The following is a 23,389-nucleotide window of genomic DNA, read 5'->3' on the forward strand; positions in this document are numbered from 1 at the left end:
TTCTGGTAACCATCAGTTTGTTCTTTATACTTAAAAGTCTGTTCTTTGTTTTCTTCTTTGCTCATTTGTTTCTTAAATTCCACATATGATGGTGTTTGTCTTTCTCTTATTTCACTTAGCGTTATACCCTCTAGATCCATCCATGTTGTTGCAAATGGCAAGATTTCATTATTTTTTATGGCTGAGTACTTCTGCATTGTATATATATACATCTTCATTCATCTATCAATGGACACTTGGGCTGCTTCCATAATTTGGCTATTGTAAATAATGCTGCAATAAACATGGGGGTGCATATATCTTTTCAAATTAGTATTTTTGCATTCTTTGGGTCAATACCCAGTAGTAGAATTATTGGATCATATGGTGGTTCTATTTTTAGTTTTTTTAATGTTTATTTATTTTAAATTTGACAGAGAAAGAGACAGAGCATGAGCAGGGGAGGGACAGAGAGAGAAGGAGACACAGAATCCGAAGCAGGCTCCAGGCTCTGAGCTGTCAGCACAGAGCCCGATGCGGGGCTTGAACTCACGAACCGTGAGTTCATGACCTGGGCTGAAGTCGGACGCTTAACGGACTGAGCCACCCAGGCGCCCCTATTTTTAGTTTTTTGAGGAATCTCTATGCTGTGGTCCACAGTGGCTATACCAGTTTTCATTCCTACCAACAATCCATGAGGGTTCCCTTTTCTCAAATCCTTGCTGTACTTGTGTTTTTTGATTTTAGCCATTCAGACAGGTGTGAGGTGATATCTCATCTTGGCCATTTTTGTTATCTTCTTTGGAGAAATATCTGTTCATATCTTCTGCTCATTTTTAAATTGGAAAATTTAGTGGCGCTTGGGTGGCTCAGTAGGTTAAGCCTCTGACTTTGGCTCAGGTCATGATCTCACGATTTGTGACTTCAAGCCCCATGTTGGGCTCTGTGCTGACAGCTCAGAGCCTCGAGCCTGCTTCAGATTCTGTGCCTCCCTCTCTCTCTCTCAAAAATAAGCATTAAAAAAAAAACCCATAAATTGGAAAATTTGTGTTTTTGGGTGTTGAGTTTTATAAGTTCTTTATAGATTTTGGATACTAACCCTTTGTCAGATATGTCATTTGCAAATATCTTCTCCCATTCCATAAACTGACCTTTAACTTTGTTGACTGTTTCTTTTGCCGTACTGCTTATTTTGATGTAATAGGGCTTTTATGGTTTCAGGTCGTATTTCTTTTAAGAAATGTTTTTTTAAAGTTTCTTAAAAGTTTATTTAAAGTTTTATTTTAAAGTTTTATTTTTATTTTTGAAAGAAAGAGCGTGAGAAGAGGGGCAGAGAGAGAGGAAGACAGAATCTGAAGCAGGCTCCAAGCTCTGAGCTGTCAGCACAGAGCCCGGTGTGAGGCTGGAACTCATGAACTGCGAGATCAGGACCGGAGCTGAAGTCAGATGCTTAACCCACTGAGCCATCCAGGTGCCCCTCAGATCTTACATTTAGATCTTTATATTTTGAGCTTATTTTTGTGTATGATATAAGGAAGTGGTCCAGTTTCATCCTTTCACATGTAGCTGTCCAATTTTTCCACCACTATTTGTTGAACAGACTGTCTTTTCCCCATTGCATATTCTTGCTTCTTTTGTGAAATGTAATCATGAGTTTATTTCTGGGCTGTTCTGTCCCATTAAGTGTCTGTTTTTGCATCAGTACCATAGTATTTTGATTACTATAGCTTTGTAATACATCTTAAAATCTAGGACTGTGATGCCTCCAGTTTTGTTTTTTTTAAGATGGCTTGGCTAGCTAAGGTCTTGTGTTTCCATACAAACTTTAGAATTATTCTAGTTCTGTCAAAAATGTTGTTGGTATTTTGATAGTGATTGCATTAAATCTGTAGATTGCTTTGGACAGTATGGACATATTAACAGTATTTGTTTTTCCAATCCACGGGCATGGAGTATCTTTCCATTTGTGTTTTCAATTTCTTTCAGTGTTATATGGTTTTCAGAATACAGACCTTTTACCTTCCTGGTGAAGTGTTTTCCTAGGTATTTTGATTTTGGTGCAGTTATAAATGGGCATTCCTTCCTGATGTAACACCATCTATTCATTTCCCAAAGACTTCACAGTCATCCATTGTCTGACTTTGACATCAAAGTGGTCTTTCCACTGGAAGTCTTGCCCACACCTTGACCTTCAACTTGCAACTCTCATCACTTTAATCTCCACTCCACTTCCACAGCTATACTCTGAATCCTGTCATCAGAGTGGCTTTAACTCAGAAAACTTAAATTAACAAAACTACCGCATACCAAAACCTCATTCTTTTAGGTCCCAACTCAGATACTCTCTAAATAACAATGTTTTGTTAACCAGGGATATTGTCTATGAAGCTCCTTAAACCTGCAAATGCTGGGACCCTGTCCCTTATCACAGAGATCTTGGTTCTTTAATAGCACACTCTAACAATTTGCTCTTCAGCTGGCTTCCAATTTTGAACAAAATAGATTGGTGTGTGTATGTGTACAAAGAACACTTTTCATTAGTTACTGTTTCCTCCAATGAATAGCTTCTCCAGGGTGATCAGTTTCTTCACTTGTGACAACTTTTTACATAGAATACATTTGAAGATATTACCTGGAGTTTTTTTTCCCACCTCATTGATGTTCCTATAATTTTTAATTCATCTTTCTGTATCTTGAAAATATATTGTGAATAGAAAAAAATTTTGAAAACAAAGCTATTGAGAAATATAATGTTCTCTTTTAAGTATTTCTGTTGCTAAATACAAAATGGTGAAAACGATAGGAAGTCTTGAATTTGGCAAGAACAGACCAGAGAACTAGTTTCTGTTTGTGCAGAGCTTTACTCAGGCTTACCTAAAAAGTGAAATATAAAAGGATTTCTGGCTAACAACCCCTAAGCTTCACTTTTCTTAGCTTGGCCTAAAATACCCATGAAGGCAGAGAAAAAGACAAGCTCACACTATCACCAAAACCGAAGACTAATGATCTGTTTGGTAATAACTTGGGCAATTTTCTACCAAGTTTCAAGAGAGTGGAACTGTAATTTAAAATAAAATAAAAACAACTAGTGTTAAGCAGCTGGAGTCAGAGAATATCTATAAAGGCCATTTGTCCTTTCCTATCTACCTCAGTTTAAGAAAGATGTCTGGCCTATCACTCCATGTAGGTCTCTCCTTTTTGAGGTTAGTGTAGAACCTTTTTCATACTTTTGGATCTTTCTCAAGAACCTCTCTTTGATCTCTCAGTTTCCGATTCTATAAAATGAAATTGTAATAGTATGTAACTCATAGGAATGTTGTGAGGTTAAAATGAGTTAATGTATATAAGAGCACTTAGAACATTAATGGCTCACAGTAAGCACTACATAAACGTTAGCTATCATTATTTCTAGACAGTTGGTGCCTTGACGTACTCCCAGAAAACTACCCTATACAGCATGAGGAAGGGACAGTCTGTTGAGGCAAAATGAGGAAAAACCCTGGTAGCAGTAAATATTGAGAACTGTTGTTTTTCATATGGTGTATCTTATGAATACTAAACAGCAAAGCAGAGCTACTAGGTAAGGGCCTCTATACAGTGAAAACGGGACTACAAAGCAGCTGTGATGGTTAATTTTGTCAGTTTAACTGGGCCACAAGATATACACACACTTGGCCAAGTATTATTCTGGATGTATCTGTGAGAGTGTTCCTGGATGAGATTAACATTTCCATCAGTAGACCTAATAAATCAGATTGCCCTCCCAAAGACAATGGACCTCATCCAATCAACAGACCTGAATAGAACAAAAAGGCTAAGAAGGAACTTGATTTAGTTGAACTTGGTTTAAATCCTTAGTTTTCTGGCCTTTATACTCAGACTGAAATGGGCTCTTTTTGAGTTTTGAGCCTACAGGCTTTCAGAATGGAACTTACACCATCAGCTCACCTGGTTCTCAGGCCTTCAGACTTGGACTGAAACAACACATTAGATCTCCTAAGTCTCCAGCTCACTGAAGGGCTATCTTGGGAATTTGCAACCTCCATAATTTCATGAGTCAATTCCTTGTAATAAATCTCTTTACACTCTCTCTCTCTCTCTCTCTCTCACACACACACACACGTATTTATCTCCCCTATTCTGTTTCTCTGGAAAACTCTAATATAGAAGCTATACTTATGAAGATTTTGTCTGTCTAGCCATTAATATGAAAAAGCAACCCACAACCAAGTAAGCAGAACGGAATAAAGGAAAATGGACAACACAAATCCAATTTTTCTGACCTCTGGTCTAAGTGAACTTTGTAATCTTTAGGCTCCACTATTTGTCATCCCACTTCTCAAACTTAAGGCAGAGACTAACTGGAAACTATATGCCAACTCATTTTTATTTCCACTTTAATAAGTAGTACATTATCCTTGGCCTTAGGGAAAGGATCCACCAATTCTATGTGTTCCCGAAATACAACCCTGTGAACACATTTGAGGACAAGCAATTCAGAAAGTTTATTCACAAAGCACATTTTTTAAGACAGTTTCAAATAAAATCTAATAAACTAAGTAGCCATTAGACGTTTAGAAATATTAGAATGGACAATAGTTATGAACACCAGTACCAATCATTTTAAATCTGTAGACAAAAATAAAATGCCGTTAGGTACTTATTTATATATTTGTGCCTTATAGGTCTGTAAGTGTCCGGTCTTCTGCCAGAGTGGAAACTGTTAAACCTACTTGCCATGGGTTAAGTCTAAAGCCTTCACATTCTTTACCATGACTATGAACAGAACATTTTCTTTCTAACAATTTATTGGCTTTCTAACATATAAAATTCCAATGACTAAATCCCAAACTAAAAATATATTTACCATCCAAAGAATCCTGCTTGTATTTTTATAAAATTTTAGCCTCTTGGAATAACTTAAAGTGGATATGGTAAAATGATTTCTTAAAGCAACTCTGTCCTATTAAGCTCATGATATCACTTCATATTTTAACACAAATCATACACCAAAATTTCCTAAGTTCCTAGTAGATCAACACCAGTCTAAATCCAGAAGACTTAAAAATCTTTGTATTCATTCTAAATCAAAAAGGCCATCCCACTTCCTAACAAAGATACAAGCTACCAAATAATTTTATAGAACCTCATTTTATTTTTCATGATTAGCCTAGTCCCTGTATTGAAAAAATCTTTTAAATATTATCTGAGAGTTTTTTTTAGTTTAGGATTACAGTTTTTGTGTCTAGCTTACACACTGAAAATTTTGACAAGCACCTAAAAAAAAAAATCCACAATTAGTGCAAAACCAGGAGATAATATTTTAAGTTGGTCTTTCCAAGTACAACTCAAGCTAAGGTTACTAAATGAGAAATTTTATGTAAATATATAATTTCCTACCTTGCTCTATGAAAGACGGCAAATACAAAAATAGCTTAACATTAGGTTTAATGAGGTTTATTAAAGCAAATGTTTTATTAGTCTTATTTTAACTGCAAAAATATTTTAGCCACATTTAGGAAAAATAAACTAACTGAGACTATATAATCCTGTATTTGTAAAAGCCAGATGCAAGAATACAGATTCTTTCCTTTTAAGTAGAATACATGCTATAAAGCTTATGAAACAGTCACTTTGTAGGAATGAATACATTTTTAAAATACTGGTTAATCTGTGGGGAATTCCACATTTGCCTATTAAAAAAAATGCATCCACCTTGTAAGGCTTTGGTATAGGTGATTCACAGCACTTCCATCATTTTTCTTTCTTCTTTGCCTCATTCTTCTCTCGTTCCTCTGTCTGCTCACCTTTCTCCCTTTTCATGTTTACATTTGCTCTTCCTTCTTGATGTCCCCCCTTAGAATTATCAACTATTTTATAGTCTTCAAGGAGGGTTTGTCCTGTTTGTTTTGCTGTTTTCTTCACCATTGCTTTGATACCAATGTTGTCAATATTATAGGCAGTTACACCAACATTGATGGCAGAATCTACTGCATCATGTGTAGCTTCTCCTGCAGTATGCCCGTATCTTTAAAAGATTAGAAAAAAGTGTAATGACATTATAAATTTAAATTAAGACCTTCTTATTTAGTATTACATAAGTCACATGATTAGTATGTTATTTCTAAAAGCAAAATCAAAGATTTGGTTTCAATTTTTTTTTCAATTTAATAACTTAAAGTAAAAAATAAAATCAAACTGTGCCAAAGCTATTATTTCTCCTTTAGCAAAAACTGTATGAAAATAAAATCAAGCTAGCCGAGATTAATGTAATAAAGACTGTTTATGATGAAGAATAAAATGTAGATTATAATCAGGGTACCTGGGTGGCTCAGTCAGTTAAGTGTCCAACTCTTGATTTCAGCTCAGGTCATGATCCCACAGTTCAGGAGTTTGAGCCCCGTGTTAGGCTCTGCACTGTGTGGAGTCTGTTTGGGATTCTTTCTCTTTCTCTCTCCCTCTCTCTAACCCCCTCACTGTCCCATCCCCACTTGTACATGCTCTTACCCAAAATAAGTAAGTTTTTAAAAATGTAAGTTATAATAAAGGTTGTTAGTCATTTTTTTTTAATCCACCCTTTCTGAAAATAGAAGAGAACTTTCAGTGAAAACAACTATAGGACACAAAGAATCGACAGTCACTATAAATGGTTTTGAGTTCCATGTTAACCAGACTTTGGTAACGTCTTTAAACTATCAGAATCTGAGATTGTCTTTAAGCAAAGATTGTATAACACTTTCTCCCTCACTCCACTCCACTCCACTCTGCTGCACTCACTGGCCTTTTTGCTATTCTTTGAACCATCAAGCATACATGTGCCACTTTATGACCTTTGTACTGGCTGATATTTGCCTAAACTATTCTCATACCAGGTACTCACATGTCTAACTGCTTCACCTTCTTTCAAGTCAGGTAAGTATTGTATTCTAACTATCCCGCCGATTTCAACTGCCTTACCCCACATGCTCCACCCCACGGCCAATCAATCCCCCCTAAAGCTCCTCCTTCATTTTTTTAAATGTTTATTTATTTTAAGAGACTGAACAGCACACACAAGCAGGGGAGGAGCAGAGAGAGGGAGAGAGAGAGAAGCCCAAGCAGATTCCATGTTCAGCACAGAGCCAACGCTGGGCTCGGTCTCACAAACTGTGAGATCATGACCTGAGCTGAAATCGAAGTTAGACACTTAGCCAACTGAGCTACCCAGGCATCCCTTAAGCTGCTCTTCCTTATTCTACAACTTATCACCTGCTACATACTCTAGAACTTATTTACTCTCTTTGTTTTGGTTTGCTTATTGTCTGTCTTGCTAGAATATAAACACTATTATCATAAAAGTACTCTGCTGTATTAACATATCCTATACATTGAGAAAACTGACATTCAATATTTGTTAAATAAATAAATGAGTAATTCCTGCCCTATCCATCTGAGAGTTTCTTTAGCATCAAACATACAGCAAAATGCTTGGGAGATTATACAGGCACTATACAAAATAGTATTATTGACAATTATCGATATATGTGTTTAATATCATTTCTATGAGAAAACACAAGTTGAGGACCTATACAAGGATACTGAAAGTTATCCCACTGTATTTTCTCTTTTCCTTTTTAAAGTACCAGGTTTTTATAGCTCTCCTTGCTTAGCAGAGAACTGCCTAAACAAGCAACAACAAGAGGGCAACATTTTACAATTGTCTTCAGGATGCCCTCAAGTTTCATATGTGCTTTGTGACCTGTATCTGGACATTTTATACTAACACTGGATCTGCCCTCTGAATTAACAAGTTCTGTATTACTGTAAGTTTGGCCTGGAATAGTGGTTTGTGATCCTACTAGCTTGTTCATGCTTGGTTTTTTTTTTTCAACCTCAGGGCGAATAATGTGAATCTTAGTTCCTGAATGAGGATTCCATTATATCCTTAGCCTAATTTTAATAATTAGAGTCAGAGAATGGCAGAACTTATAATGTGCCAAACCTTACATCCATATCACTCTTGACTGGGGACTTATCACCAGTTACCAGACATCAAAGCTTCTTAGCTGCTTTCTGCTGGTCTCTATTGCAACCCTCAGCATTCCATAGTACTTGCTGATGTTGCAGAAGACATGGAGCTTTCTCACTGTCAATCAAGCCCCCACAAATACCAAGTGGCAATGGTTATGGTTATGGTTATGGTTAAATGAGAAGAAAGGGGTGGAAGAACTGGAAGAGTGACCATAACTCTTGGTTGAGCAGGTTTCTCTTAGGGCTCTTTTCTAGGACTGTGTGACTAAGAATTTGGCCATATTAGTGTTTATGAATACAGGAAATCCTCCAGATTCATGAACTTCCACTTCCCTATTCTAATGTTGCAGTTTGATACCTCTAACTGCACTCACAGTATTTAAAAAAGAATTTTTTTTAACGTTTATTTATTTCTGAGAGAGAGAGAAAGTGAGTGAGCACAAGCAAGGGAGGGGCAGAGAGAGACACAGAATCTGAAACAGGCTCCAGGCTGAGTTATCAGCACAGAGCCCCATGTGGGGCTCGAATCCACAAACCATGAGATTATAACCTGAGCCAGAGTCTGACGCTTGATTGACTGAACCACCCAGGTGCCCCATTCACAATATTTTTATATATAACACAATTCTAAAGGCTACATTATTAGTAATAATGTGCTAAAAAGGAGTCTGTGTTGGTACCCTGATGTTTTGCTTGTTTTTCCATGCTATCTCCATTTCAGCAAGAATTCCTGTTAATTTGGGGAGAAGTATCAAACTAGCAGTCAAAGAACTAGATTCTAATACCAACTGTGCCAAAAACTAGCCATATGACCTTGACGAGGTCTCAACTTCTTTACATTTCATTAATCTTTTTTCTTTCATCTCATAAAATGAGATTTGTAGGTTTAAAGCACTTTGAAAATTCCACAATACTAAATGTATAATTATTTTTAAAGACCTTATAAAATGGATTTTAAGCAGTTCTGTTTATTTCCTTTAATATATCCTCACCCTATCATCTCTTCTTCCCAATATGCCTTAAAACCAGTATTCCTGGCAGGCATCTATTTTTCTCTTCCTTTATAAGTAACTGCTCAGTTCTTTCCTTTATTTGGACTACATTGTAAATTCAAACTACACTGTTAAAAACTAGAAAGTCTATCTCTGATAAAAAGACAATGTTTATTTTTGATTTCTTACTTTTTAAAAAGTTAACTTTAATTACAGCTTATTAGATTTTATATTAAAGAGCAATAAAAATGAATACAAAGAATGCTCTAAATAAGTCAATGAGACTTAATACAGTTTGAATGAGACTTCTCAGAAATTTCTCCAGCACATTCAGTAATGTCTACAAAGACAGCACAGTGGTGGTGATTCTAGATTTCACTAATTGTAACAAAATTTCAGTCATAACAAATTTCAAACAAATCTTCCTAAAATTCAATTCACATGCAACCTTCAAAACTATTCTTGAAAATATGAATCTTAAATATTTTAAATAGAAATAGCTTCTTCTTAGTGTACCCATCAAAGGTAGGTGAATTGTGGCCAATTTCTAAAGGATGTTTAAGGTGAAGCTGAGGAATTTAAACTTTATCTTGAAACCAATGGGAATGGCATAACCAAAATTACATTTTAGAAAAATCTAACTCAGGTTGCATTATGAATTGTAAGGGTGTCAGAGACAGACAGAGGAACCAGTTAGGAAACAAGCTGTGTGATGGATGAGAAACAATGAGGGTCTATTCTACAGTAGTGGCAATGAGGCTGGAGATGAAAGGATAAATATAAGAAACAACAGCACTTGGTGAATGAATAGCTGTAGTGCTGTATAGTTGCGACTTATGAAGACTAAAGATTACAATAAAAGTTAATCAAAAAACATAGATTTGAGAGGTTGAGAGGTTGTATGGACACGGTATAGGTAATATCTATGAAGAGTAGAAAAGGATAGAACATAGAGTAAAACTCTAGAATAAATGGATGTGGAAGACAACAGCCCTGAGAAGAAGTTTGATAAAACTGAAAGGTGAGCTAAATGGGAATACTGTTAAGATTTGGAGACATCTAACCCACCAATCTTAATAAGCATATCTTAGAGCAAGATCAATCAGGACAGGCTACAGTAAGCATGTGACTGGACTTTACCCATGAAAATTTAAGGAAAATATCTAAGACATTAAAAAGACAAGTCTTTCAAATCTACAAATAACATAAAATGGAAACCTGGCTAATATGACATACACTAAATCTGAAGCCAAACTAAAGGACTTAATAATGGATCAAGATCAACAGATGAAATTAAGCGCAAATATAAAGTTCTTAATTTTAGGTACAAATATCAACTGCCCCCAAAAATAAGAGGAAGGCCCAAATTTTAAATAAAAGTTTCATTTTTTAAAAAAACACAAGTTTGATATGGGTTAATCGAGTAACAGCTACTAAACAGATAGTCTTTTGTCTTGTGTGCCATGTATGCCAAATGCTAAGTATGGCCAAATCTCATGGTATTCTAGCTGGTTACAGCAAATGTGAAATACTTCATTCAATTCTGGGTTCCGTATTTTGAGAAGAACAATGATGAATGAAGTATCTGGAAACCATACTATATAGAGAATTCTTAAAGGAACTGGGAGTAGTTAGAAAAAAGTAAGTGAAAGACACAATAATAATGTTTAAATATTTATACAGTTACCACAAGGAAAAAAGAAGACTGACCTTAAATACTTAAATAATTCCTGAGCAGATGTTATATAGACTGGTTTTGGGTACTATGACATCTGCCCAAGGAATTGCCTTCAATAAATTTGAATTTGCCCCTTCATCCAAAGGCAATTTTAATTAAAATTCACTAAACAAACCAATAAAATATGGTACCTGAAAAGAGTAAATTCCTCATAGAAGAACAATTTTACTAAGCTTATTCCTCACAAATATGTATTGTAAGATAAAGTTTTAATGCGGGGAAAACAAAAATGGATCTAACTGATGTTATATGATTTTCCTCTAAACAAGGGTTTTTAGTTTTGTTTTTTTTTTAAGTAACCTCTATACTCAACATGGGGCTCAAAGAGTTGCACACTCTTTCAACTGAGCCAGCCAGGTGCCTCATCCTCTAAACAATTTAAAATGGAAAAAAAGAAACTTAAAGGTGAAATTTAGAAGCTATGTAGAAGAGTGATGAATTATTTACCAAATGCTATACTGCAATTATATATAACAGGTTTGAAGTTACTTATTGCTTTTCATTGTTCCTGTAAGTCTTGATGTTCCTAAATCTAAAGTAAGACAAAAGCATTAATGTAACTGACAAAAATAAAAGTATTAATGAATAGTTCCCACACATTTACCTAAAAATTTAAGAGTATAATTAATTATACAGATCCTTAAGTAAACCACTCATCATCAGTGAACACAGTCCCAAATCATAATCAAAACCATCAAAAGTATAAATAATATACTTCTCCAACATAATCTGCTTTAATTTATTTATTTTTAAATGTTTATTTATTTTGAGAGAGAGAGAATCCTAAGCAGGTGCCACACTCAGGGCAGAGCCCAAAGCAGGGCTCAATTTCACAACTGTGAGTGATGACCTGGGCTGAAATCAAGTCAGACACTTAACCCACTAAGCCACCCAGGCGTCCCACAATCTTCTTTTAAATATGCTTAAATTAAAAGATAATCCTCTATGTTGGCTTGTAACACCAGAAATCAGATACGGAAGTTTATACATAGTTTGTTTTTCTTCTTGTCATAATGCATGTAATCATGGCAGATTTAAAACAAGCTGGGAGAATAATTTATCATAGGCAAAAAGAATATAAATTTTCTATATTATGCAATCATCAGTTGGATTGGAGAAAAACACAAATGCTTACTCATCAAATACTTTTTCAAAGTGCAAACAAATGTAAATTTATAAATATAAAAATATAAATTACATTTATACTCATAAATGTAAATTTACATAAATGAGAAGTAAATTTAAGAACTAGCTCTTTCTTTTCTTCAGTGATAAATATCACTAAGTTATTATTAGTTTCATACCTGCAGTTTCTTCTCTTAAAAGACAACTTTTCTTCTTCTGGGCAAGATTATTTATAAGTATTACAAAACCCTTTGTATCCCCTTGCCCCTCTCCATCTTTCCAAGTTTCTTTTTTTTTTCTTTAAAAAAAATTTTTTTTAATGTTTATTTTATTTTTGAGAGAGAGAGAGACACAGAGTGTGAGTGGGGGAGGGGCAGAGAGAGGAGACATAGGATGGGAAGCAGGCTCCAGGCTCTGAGCTGTCAGCACAGAGCCCAACATGGGGCTTGAACTCATGAACTATGAGATCACGATCTGAGCTGCAGTCGGCGCTTAACCGACTGAGCTACCCAGGCACCCTTCATCTTTTCCAGTTTCTAATTAAATTACTGCTAAGACCAAAGTAGTCTTATAGTTAGAAATACAAACCTACTGGGGGCACGTGGGTGGCTCAGTCGGTTGAGTGTCCAACTTCAGCTCCAGTCATGATCTCGCAGTTCGTGAGTTCAAGCCCCACGTCAGTCTCTGTGCTGACAGCTCAGAGCCTGGAGCCTGCTTTGGTTTCTGTGTCTCCCTCGCTCTCTGCCCCTCCCCCACTCATGCTCTGTCTCAAAAATAAATGTTAAAAATTAAAAAAAAAACATATTATTAAAAAAAATACAAACCTACTTAACTAAATTCTCACCTGTTTTTTCATTCCGTGAATCTTTGGAGGAAAGGATAAAAAGAATAGCAATATGTACCATAATAGAAATAAATGAGCTCAGAGTCACTGTTAAAATATCCTTCTCATCATATTAAGTTCTCCTCACTAAGGACAAAAAATACAAAACCTACACCAAAACTTTGATAGTTATGTGAATCCCTAACCTTTAATAAGGCTCCACTTAATCGTACTTAGGTAACCTTTTTTTTTTTCATTAAAGTAGGAAATGGACAAATCCAATGAAGCATTTCCTAACATGACTAACATGTTTCTAACATGACTGCCTAATTATCTCTGCTAACAAATGATACTGATAATCTAAAACGAATTCACTTTTGGCCTAAAAGGCACTTCTGACTTACTTCTGCTCTTGCAACAAGAAACTGTTATTCTAATTACGACTGATCCACCAAAGTAACCTCAAAGCCGTAACACAAAGAGCATTAGAGATCAATGGTATAAGTAGCAAAAGATAAGACTGAAGACTTGGGTTTTATATTTCCACAAGAATTACAGATCTTTTCTGGATCTTCTTTGCCAAATCTTTTAGTCAAATTGAAACTGTAAGATGATGTGTCATGTTGCTTTGATTCAAAGGTATGCATGCCCCAGATGGAGATCAAATCAACTCAGGAGAAATTAAGTTAGTTTTTTCTAAGTCAAAGGTAATTTACTATGGTGGAAGAGAATCTAAATGTATGACAGATAGTGCTGGAAAGTAACTCTAGATACTGAACTTGCACAGATGTACCAACAAGGGCAGGGTTGGTCCACCACTGTTGTTTCACACTGCATGACACAAAGATACCTGGCTTACATCCCAGCTCTACCACTTACTAGGGGTATAATCTTTAACAAAGTTTAACAGCTCTACACTTTGGCTTCCTCATCTGTAAAAATGGAGATGATAGTGTTAAAGATTAAATAACATATACTGAAAAGCACCAAACACACTATCTGATACAGAAGTATGAACTCAAATGTTGTGAGTGGGTAATTAACACAAATAACTGAGATTTGAGAACACCACTAATATTACTTTTTTCTTTCTAAATAAAAATTTAATATTAGGCTTTAAACTCATGCAAAGCTAAGAAAGCAACTCAGGTCCTTCATATTATCTTTAGTTTTTAGACCTTGATTGGCCTAGGACTTATAAAGAATAAAGACCTCAAATCAGAAGACCTGTTTTAAGTCCACCTTAAAATAGTTATCAGATCAGCTTAGATCAGTCATTTTTTGTTTGTCCACTTGTTAATATATGAAATAGATGACATACCATCTGTCCATTCTAATAAAAATGAACAGTGGTAGAGTCAAATAAGATGTGACAGAATTTAACATTCTTTGTAAACAGAAGAGGCTAATATTAACAAGGTATAATAGTTTAATTATAATTCAAGTTTTTCCCATCAAAACTAAAGGCAAACATCACCCATCAAGAACATGCAGTAGGGACAGTAGGGGCACCTGCATGGTTTAGTCGGTTAAGTGCCCAACTCTTGATTTGGGCTCAAGTCATGATCTCATAGTTCCTGGGTTCAAGCCCTTCACTGGGCTGTGTGCTGACAGTGTGGAGCCTACTTGGGATTCTCTCTTCCTCCCTCTCTGCCCCTCCCATGCTCTCTCTCTCTCGAAATAAATAAACTTAACAAAAATTTTTTTAACCAAAAAGTACCAAAATTTACTAAAAAAAACAAACAAACAAAACATGTAGTTGATAAGGTATACAGAAACTCCAGGCTTTTTTTTTTTTAATTAAAAATATTCTCTGCATTAATGATGAAGAAATATAACCATTAGTAATAGGAGGCAAAGTCATAGTAATTCTATTAATTTGCTAAAAATATTATTAAGAAAAACAGTGAAAAAAATTTTGTTTTAGCAGCTACTCAATGACATAATCATTTTAACTGTCCTGAATTTTTACAAATGCTGTAAGAGTTTTTAGTCATTAAAATTATAAAAGTCAACTTACTTGTATCTGACAGTTTGTACAGTTTCTGCTGAAACATTGTTAACAATACATTTAGCTGCACATTCCAATCCCTGCCAGACAGTTGAAAATCCTGCAAATATATTTAAAAGTAAGTAAAATGATAGCTAAAGAAATGGACCTTCCTAGTTAAATTTCTGGCCTATTGTTACCTTGAACACTACTTGCTGCTACGACCATAGCACCATCCAGAGGAGACTTCCCATTTCTGTCTTTTTTAAGAGATTCTGGAACAAGTTTGCTTCCATGCTTCTTGACGTGTGGAGCTAGTTCCTTTCCAACACAATTTGCTACAGTGCAAACTCCATCAACTAATATAACCATAAAAAGAAAAGAAACACTTAAAAAATGTTTCCCTTGATTCTACCATTCTTAGTTAGCAAAATTCTTATAGGAGCATCTAACATTGTTTTACTGCATAATTTACCATTTCTATATAAGGATGAGAACAAGGCCTGGCTAGTTTTAAACAAAGGCTATTATCTGGTTTAAAGGCATGTTTGCAGAGCTGAAGGATTACACCCTTGCCTCTTAAATATAATGTTCTTTATGGCAATTTGCTTAAAAGAAAACAGAGACTGCTGCAGTGTAAGAGCTATAGGTCCACCTTTCATGTTTTTCAGCTATGAGTGTTTCTATGTTCTATCAACAAATACCTTACTGAAATAGTAATAAGGTATTTAAATAAAAAAATAAAACCATAATGTGATTCAAAAGAATATTGAATATTGAATCCCAAGAAGATAATCTTACTAAATTTAATCATAACCTATTAAGGGGTGATTTGACCATCTCAAAATACCAAACTTTAAGGCTATGATTCTCAAAGGAACAGGAACGAAAAGCATATTGCTTGGGAAGACGAACACCAGAATCACTGAATCTGCTTAACTGAAATAATACATCCCTCCACTTGACCCTCAGCTATGACACAGTGAGCTGTCCTTAAAAGAATGTATCATATTCAAGGATAGCCAATACATTCAGAGCCATTCCTTTTCAAAGGTACAGACACTTCCCTCTCTGACCCATCAAAACAACCCTTTAACCAATGTTTCTCAAACTTTAATATACAAATAAAAATCACCTAGGAATCTTGTAAAAATGCAGATGCTGAATTGGTAATGTGTGCCAAGTACCTGAAATATATTTGGGTATCAGTATTTCTAATGTATTTGAGCCTTAGTATTTCTAAGGCTCTCAGGTTGATGCTGCTACAGATCCCACGATGAACAGCAAGGTGAAACAGCTTCATCCTAATCCTTTACTCTTAAGGTTAAACCACATAAATGTGCATTTAGATTAACCCAGATTAAGAGACCATTTTTAATTTAACTGAAAGGAAAGTCTTCCAAAGTTACTTTACCCAGGAACTGACTGACTTTTGCTGCTCCTCCTGTAGCCTGCTTTGCTATATAAAGTCCCTTGGTCACAGCTGGACTAACTTCCACTGGTTTTTCTTCTGGTTGAATCCGTTCACGGAGTTTAGAAGCGCCTTTCTGGATTGCTTTTCCAGTAAATTCAGCACCTTTGACCAAACCCCAGCTCACCCAGGAAGCACCTTTTTATAGGAAAATTTAAAATTGCACAATTAGAGTTGATTATACCTGTAAACCCTTTAATAACTTACCAACACGAAACAAAACAAAACAAAACAAAACAAGGAATTCAATGTTTAGATCCCAAAGATGCCATTAACTTTCAAGCCAACTTTATACTTATAATTTTCTGCCTGGAATACACATCTTTTCTAAGTAAATTCATCTTTCAGTACTTAGGCCATAGATCACTCAATAACAGAGTTCTATATTACTCTATGCTGCCACTATAACTTGTAGATATCTCTCCATGTCACTGACCACACTATTACTATTGTTAGGAACTAATTTTGAGTTGGTACCATTAAGATGGTATTTGGCTTGAGGACCCAGGTATCCTTGTTCTTCTTGCCTTAGTCCAGGTACCACTTTTCGTCCATGAAGTGCTGAGGGGTTTAGACGCAAGTAATGCAAGCTGGAAACCAATACACCTATATCTCAAACACCAAGGCAGAAGAACTCTTTGCTTGCTTTAGACTAAAGGCATAAGGCAAGGGGACCTGTTCCTCCCTCAAACCCAAACCCTACGATCTCAGCACCTTTTAGCTTATATCATAAACCTGAATAACAAAGACAAAAGAATACTCAAAAAAATTCATGAGAAGAAAAGATGTAAGAAGAAAACTTGGGAAGACTAGATGGTTTAGACATTTGTCATGAGAACAGGCCCTAGCACTTTGCTTTGGCTCAATGCTTCCTGCAGAATGAATGAAAAAAGAGAGAGAAAGCAGCACAGTACAGACTGCTCTAGCGAAAAGGCCCTGCACACATGCAGGGAAAGGAGAAGTGGGAATGAAATGGGAAAAGCAAGAAAAAATATACAAAGAGAATAGTTGCCCCTGAGAGGAAGAATAAAGTGTTACCCTGCCTTGGAGAGCTTACAATTTTAAATATTTCCTTTTTGGCTATACCCTGGAACAATGAGCTTGGACATATAAAATACTTAAGTATATTGTACCAAGGTCTGTGGCATAGCTTTTACATAATTACTTTCGCCTATGAGTGAGCAGGCACCCAATGTCATGTGAAAATCCTGTTTGTTTAAAAAGGCTGACAATGAAAAGTAAAGTGGTGATTGATTAAAAAAATTGTGGGGGCGCCTGGGTGGCGCAGTCGGTTAAGCGTCCGACTTCAGCCAGGTCACGATCTCGCGGTCCGTGAGTTCGAGCCCCGCGTCGGGCTCTGGGCTGATGGCTCGGAGCCTGGAGCCTGTTTCTGATTCTGTGTCTCCCTCTCTCTCTGCCCCTCCCCCGTTCATGCTCTGTCTCTCTCTGTCCCAAAAATAAATAAACGTTGAAAAAAAAAAAATTAAAAAAAAAAAAATTGTGGTACTTCTGTTTTTGTTTTAGTCAACACATCCATCTGACTCAAACCCTACCCCCACTATCCTACCCCTGGGGAAGGACCAGGTCTCAACCCAGGGAAAAAGCTTTCAGCCAAGAGTTCCCATAACAATAAAGAGATTAAAGACCTCTATTAAAAAACCAAACCAAAAAAAAAAAAAAAAAAAAAAAAAAAAAAAAAAACCCAAAAAACAAAAAACAAAAACGTGTATTTTTAAAGTTAACTCACAAGGTGAAAAGATACAAGAAGTAAAAAAACCAACTGAACTTGAAGACTGAGAAATCATAAAACAAATGATAATGAAAAAGGAAAGCTCTATATTCCCGCAATGAAACAAGCAAGAGGGACAGAGTCCATTGATGACTGAGAAGAATAAATGAAAATGAGATAAATGAAAAGTCACAGGACTGATAAAGAAAAACACTAGATCAAATTATAAAGAAGCTATCACCATGGAAGAGCACATAACAGAGATAATGTGTTAAAACTGAAAAGACTGCAACAGAAGATCAAGAAATGTAATGCTTTATTGGTAGCTACTAAGATCTTTTAAATGGCATGTGTAGTGCCAGATATAAATTTATTCTATCCACGTTCACATTATTTGCACCCATTTAATGTTGAGATACAGCAGGCAATGAATGTTTGCTGAATAAATGAGAAGTTGGCAGATGACTTAAAATGATCTCACTCAAATCTAACATAATGGAGGGGGGCTCTAATCAGCCCATTGTCATATATCCTCTACTTCCTTCCAAATTAGCTTACTAAACTCTACTCCATCTAAGATGTTTGGCAGTTGCCTTCTTAAAAGTAATTCTAGGCTCCTCAAGCCAACATTCTACACAGATAATTTTTAAGCAGTTCATATTTTTTCACCTTTTATATTCATAAAACCTAAGACTGTAGCTTTTACTGATCTTAACTGATTCTCTGACAGTGGACAGGAATCAATCATGGGCTAAACTGACTGAGCTCAATTTAGATCCCTGATTACTTATCTTTGTATAGAGCCTGCACAAGTCAGGAAGAAATAGTTGCTTGACAGATCAGATTATTTTCCTCTGGAATAAATCTTGGGTATTTTCTGCACCTCTTTGCTACTTATACTTTTAAGTATTTGGTGAGGTGGTGGGTTTTCATTCTATCTACTAAAAAGCACATAAACTACTTGTTTGGCAGTAGTTTTAATGATTGGCAGTTAGTTTTAATGTAACCAACTATTAGAGATATTTCTAGAATTCTGAGGGAATAAGATGAAAAGTGTTACAAACACCTGCCGAAGTCCCAAGCAGTAAAGTAGGCTTCTTTGCATTACCATAATGTAGTTTTTGCTCATTCTCAAATGATGCACTGCTGAGAGTTTTTCTGAAATCTCTAAAGAGATCTCTGCCCAGAATTAGCTGATACTAAGGATGCTCTACCTCTCTGAATAGAATCAGTGTGTGAAATCTTTGGAGGTCTAAGACTCTGTGACATGCTATACTTTCCAAAGATGGTCAAAATAGTATTTCCTGTTCTACATGTTCTTTTAACATGACCTTGACATTCCTCCCATTGAGAAGTGGGGTCTCTGTTACAATCCCTTCAATTTGAGCAGGTTTGTTACTTTCTTGTGATGAGTGATACTAGAAATTTCCAAGAATATGTCAGGAAGAGTATGCAACCTCTAGCTGTTTGCTATATCATATACGCTTCGAACCCTGAGCTACCATGTAGAAGCCAAACTGGCTTAAGGCTGCCAAGCTGTGAAGAAGTTAAACCACATGGAGACCATGTCTAGGCACTCTATTTGGCAGTCCTAGATTCTGAGCTCTTCCAATCCAGATGCCAGATTTGTGAGTGAAGGAGCCTTTGGATGATTCCAGACCCCAGATACTGAGTCACTAGTCAGCCTTTCAGTCTTCCTAGCTAAGGTCCTGACCTCATAGAGCAGATCTAAGCAATCTCTGCTGTGACCTTCTGGAATACCTGGTCCACAGTTATCCTAAGCATAAACAAATTGTTGTTTCATGCCATTAAGTTCGGAATGGTTTGTCACACAGCAATAGTAAATAGAACTATTTACTATTTACTATAAATAGTGGTATAAATTTTAAAAAGTTTATAACCTTTGAAATTAGTTATCTACCTATGTGTGAATATAGGCAAGTTTTCTGAATACTGACCTAATAGCCTAGCAACCTGTAAAGTTATGGGGCAGGGTAGTAAGAGTGAAGGTTTTCTTTATAACTTCTTTGAAAATCTTTTTCAAGGATCAATTTTAACTGTTAAAAGTTGTAATTGAAAATTCTGGCTGTCTTTTCTTACCTCTAGCAGCTCTCTGACACCAGGCAAAATATTTTGTTAGCTCTTAGCTAATTAATTTTCCCTTATTTTAGCTTGTTGGCTTTTCATGTTGAAGGTTTTTTCTGCTTTAGACACCTTTATTATTTTAATGGGGTTTTAGTACAGACATGGAAGTCTGTATTGACAGTCTTTTAAATGACTGGTCAAGATGCCTTTACAGGGTCATGAATTTGGCTAACTAGTGACTGGTAATGTTTTTTAAAAACAAATTAGAATGTCTAAATCTGAGAGCTACTATAGTTGAAAAGCTAAAATGTTAACCACTAAAAGTGAAAAGATCTATGTCAGTAATGATAATTCTGGTTTTAAAATAACTGATCTGGGGCACCTGGGTGACTCAGTCACTTAAGTGTCTGACTCTTGATTTAGGCTCAGGTCATGATCTCACGGTTTGTGAGTTCGAGCCCCAAATCAGCTCTGCACTGACTAGCTGAGCCTGCTTGGGAGTCTCTGTTTCCCTTTCTCTCTGCCCCGCCCCTGCACTCTCTTTCTCCCAAAAATAAATATATAGGATGTGAGGGCGATCTGGCTGCGACATCTGTCACCCCATTGATCGCCAGGGTTGATTCGGCTGATCTGGCTGGCTAGGCGGGTGTCCCCTTCCTCCCTCACCGCTCCATGTGCGTCCCTCCCGAAGCTGCGCGCTCGGTCGAAGAGGACGACCTTCCCCGATAGAGGAGGACCGTTCTTCGGTCAAGGGTATACGAGTAGCTGCGCTCCCCTGCTAGAACCTCCAAACAAGCTCTCAAGGTCCATTTGTAGGAGAACGTAGGGTAGTCAAGCTTCCAAGACTCCAGACACATCCAAATGAAAAAAAAAAAAAAAAATATATATATATATATATATATATAAATAAATACATAAATATATTTATATATATCTAACATATATATAAACACATGTATATATTAAATATATACAAATATATATATATATATAGGCCTTTAAATATATATATATATATATATAGGCCTATAAAAAATTATAAAATAATTGATCTGATGCCCTTTCTAGCCAAAATTAAATAGTAGGGCCTACATCCCAAAAAGCTTGGCTGTAATCCTCAGATCTTTAATACCTCCACTGCTATGTGGTTAGGGAGTGCTGGTTTGCTTCCAAAGATGGATGAATATCTTATCATTTTTTGGAGGAAGAGGGAAGGGGAGAAAAGAAAAGGATTAAGGGAGAATTTCAAAGAGGAAAGGAGAATAACTAATTTTATGTTCAGAGTTGTCCTAGGAGTTTGGGGATTCCTGAAGTTTTTCACTATCAATTTTCCCAAAAGTGAAACAGAAAAAAAGCAAGAAGAAACTTATACCTATAGGATAATATGTGATGTTCTAAGAGACTAGTTCCTTTCAGGTATTTATAAAATGATCATTTAGAACCAAAATACAAAATTACCTTTCTAAGTAGTCACTTATGGATTCCAAACATTTCACATTATATGGGGGAAAAGTTAGCATTACTGTAATACCTGACAAAATATTTTGAGCCACTTTCTCACTCCATTCGGGTAATTCCTTTGCTTTGTCTTCTGAACCTGGCTCATAGGGTACAATGTGACTCAGATTAACTTCTTCACTTGGAGTATCTTTGGTCTAAATAGTAAAAATATTTCAAAATGTAAAACAGTAAAATACTAAGGGGAAAAATGATAAGCAGTATTTAATAAAATATTAAGCCAACAAACACTAGTTATAATTAATAAGATTATTTCCACCCAACATAGCTATCAGTACATTTTATACACAATATCATAACTGCCATGAAACTGAAAACTATACTGATCTTATGTAAGGTCTCACTGGTAAATAAGGTTTAAATACCAACATATCTCCAATAGAGCATTTATCAACTCATATTTAAATTGATGAGATTACGGGGTTCCTTTATATAGCTATCAACCCCTTAATAAGAGTATGCACATGGTGTACTCAGTAAGATTTAAAAGATTTGTTAAATGACTCAATCGGTAAGGATACATCCAAATAAATTGGTTTTGATAGAAATCAAGTAAAGCAAGTAAAAATATATAAACACAGAAAAATCTACTCCATCTGAATGGAAATGGGGAACATAGAAATACCTGTATTTTGCTAATTTAATAGCTGTTATGTGAGCTAGGGCCAACACTCAAATTGTCAAAGCTCAATGTACTCATTCTAAGAACTTAACAGCAAGCTAACTCAGACCTCATAATATAAAATAATTTGAAAATAAAACTGCTTAAGAGAACTAAGAGAACTTTACTTAAAATATAGAACATTAAAAACAAAACAAAAACTTCTATGGGCAGGGGGAAGCCATTCATAAGTAAAACCTAAAGACAAACGGAACAAAATATTTACAATTTCTATCTCTGATAATGGGCCAATGTCCTAATATATAAAGAGCTCCTGGAAATTGAGAAGACTAGTGACCCAGTCATAAAAAGTGGACAAAATACAAGAACAGACAACACACAGAAAACAAAATTCAAGGAATCCTTGAGCATATACACATCACTCATAATAAAATCAATACAAATTAAGATATTCCAATACACCATTTCTCATCTATCAGACTGCCAAAATACAGAAAGACTGATCAGCTTCTCTGTGGATGAGGCTATGAGGAAATGGGTCTCCTACACTGCTGGTGGGAGTGCTGAAGAGTACAGTCCTTGGGGAGGGGAAATTAGCAAAATCTATCAAAACTAGGGGTGGCTTGGGTGGCTCAGCTGGTTAAGCATCTGACTCTTAATTTCGACTCAGGTCATGATCTCACAATTTTGTGAGTTCGACCCATGTCAGGCTCTGCGCTAACCCTGCAGAGCCTGCTTGGGATTCATGCTCTCTCTTGCTCTCTCTCTGCCCCTCCCCTGCTCACACTCTATCTCAAAATAAACTTAAAAAAATTATTTAAAAAAATCTATCAAAATTACAAATGCATTTATCTATTGACTCAGTAGTCCCACTTCTAAGAATTTACCTTATGAATTACCTGCAATGTATGAATCAATGGATCTAAAAGTTATTCATTGAAGCACTGCTTCTAATAGCAAAAACCTGGAATCATCCAAATATTCCTCAATAAAAGATTGGTTAAAGAAAACTATGAAAACTCATACAATGAAATATGAGGTAACTATAAAAAAGATTGAGAAGGTTCTCCATTTATTAACATTGAAAGATTCCCAGAATTTATTATCAGATAAAAAAATAAAATAGAGAACACTCTATGATGTTACCTTTTGTGAAAGAGAAATCTAACAGTTTTTACTTGCTTTCATCTGCCTCAAGAAACCTGGGGAAGAAATACAAGATCCTGATAAAAAGTGATTACCTACAGCAGCAGGGAAAATGGTATGGACAAAGGTGGGAGTAAAGCTTTTCAAAGTATGTATCTGTT

General features: G+C 35.7%; 1 protein-coding gene across 3 annotated transcripts in view; it reads right to left on the reverse strand.

The window, feature by feature from the left end:
• Positions 1-4,348: 4,348 nt before the first annotated feature.
• Positions 4,349-23,389, reverse strand: part of SPART (spartin) — an 86,203-nt gene continuing 67,162 nt past the window's right edge. For all 3 annotated transcript variants that reach the window (XM_047859784.1, XM_047859774.1, XM_047859768.1), the window contains exons 5-9: positions 21,474-21,597; positions 16,072-16,266; positions 14,858-15,016; positions 14,688-14,778; positions 4,349-6,007 (exon numbers count right to left, since the gene is read on the reverse strand). In XM_047859784.1, coding sequence (XP_047715740.1) covers positions 5,734-6,007; positions 14,688-14,778; positions 14,858-15,016; positions 16,072-16,266; positions 21,474-21,597 — 843 coding nt within the window. In that variant the 3' untranslated portion in view covers positions 4,349-5,733. The remainder of the gene's footprint in view (positions 6,008-14,687; positions 14,779-14,857; positions 15,017-16,071; positions 16,267-21,473; positions 21,598-23,389) is intronic.

Source organism: Prionailurus viverrinus, chromosome A1 (genome assembly GCF_022837055.1).
Source record: "Prionailurus viverrinus isolate Anna chromosome A1, UM_Priviv_1.0, whole genome shotgun sequence".
NCBI lineage: Eukaryota > Metazoa > Chordata > Mammalia > Carnivora > Felidae > Prionailurus > Prionailurus viverrinus.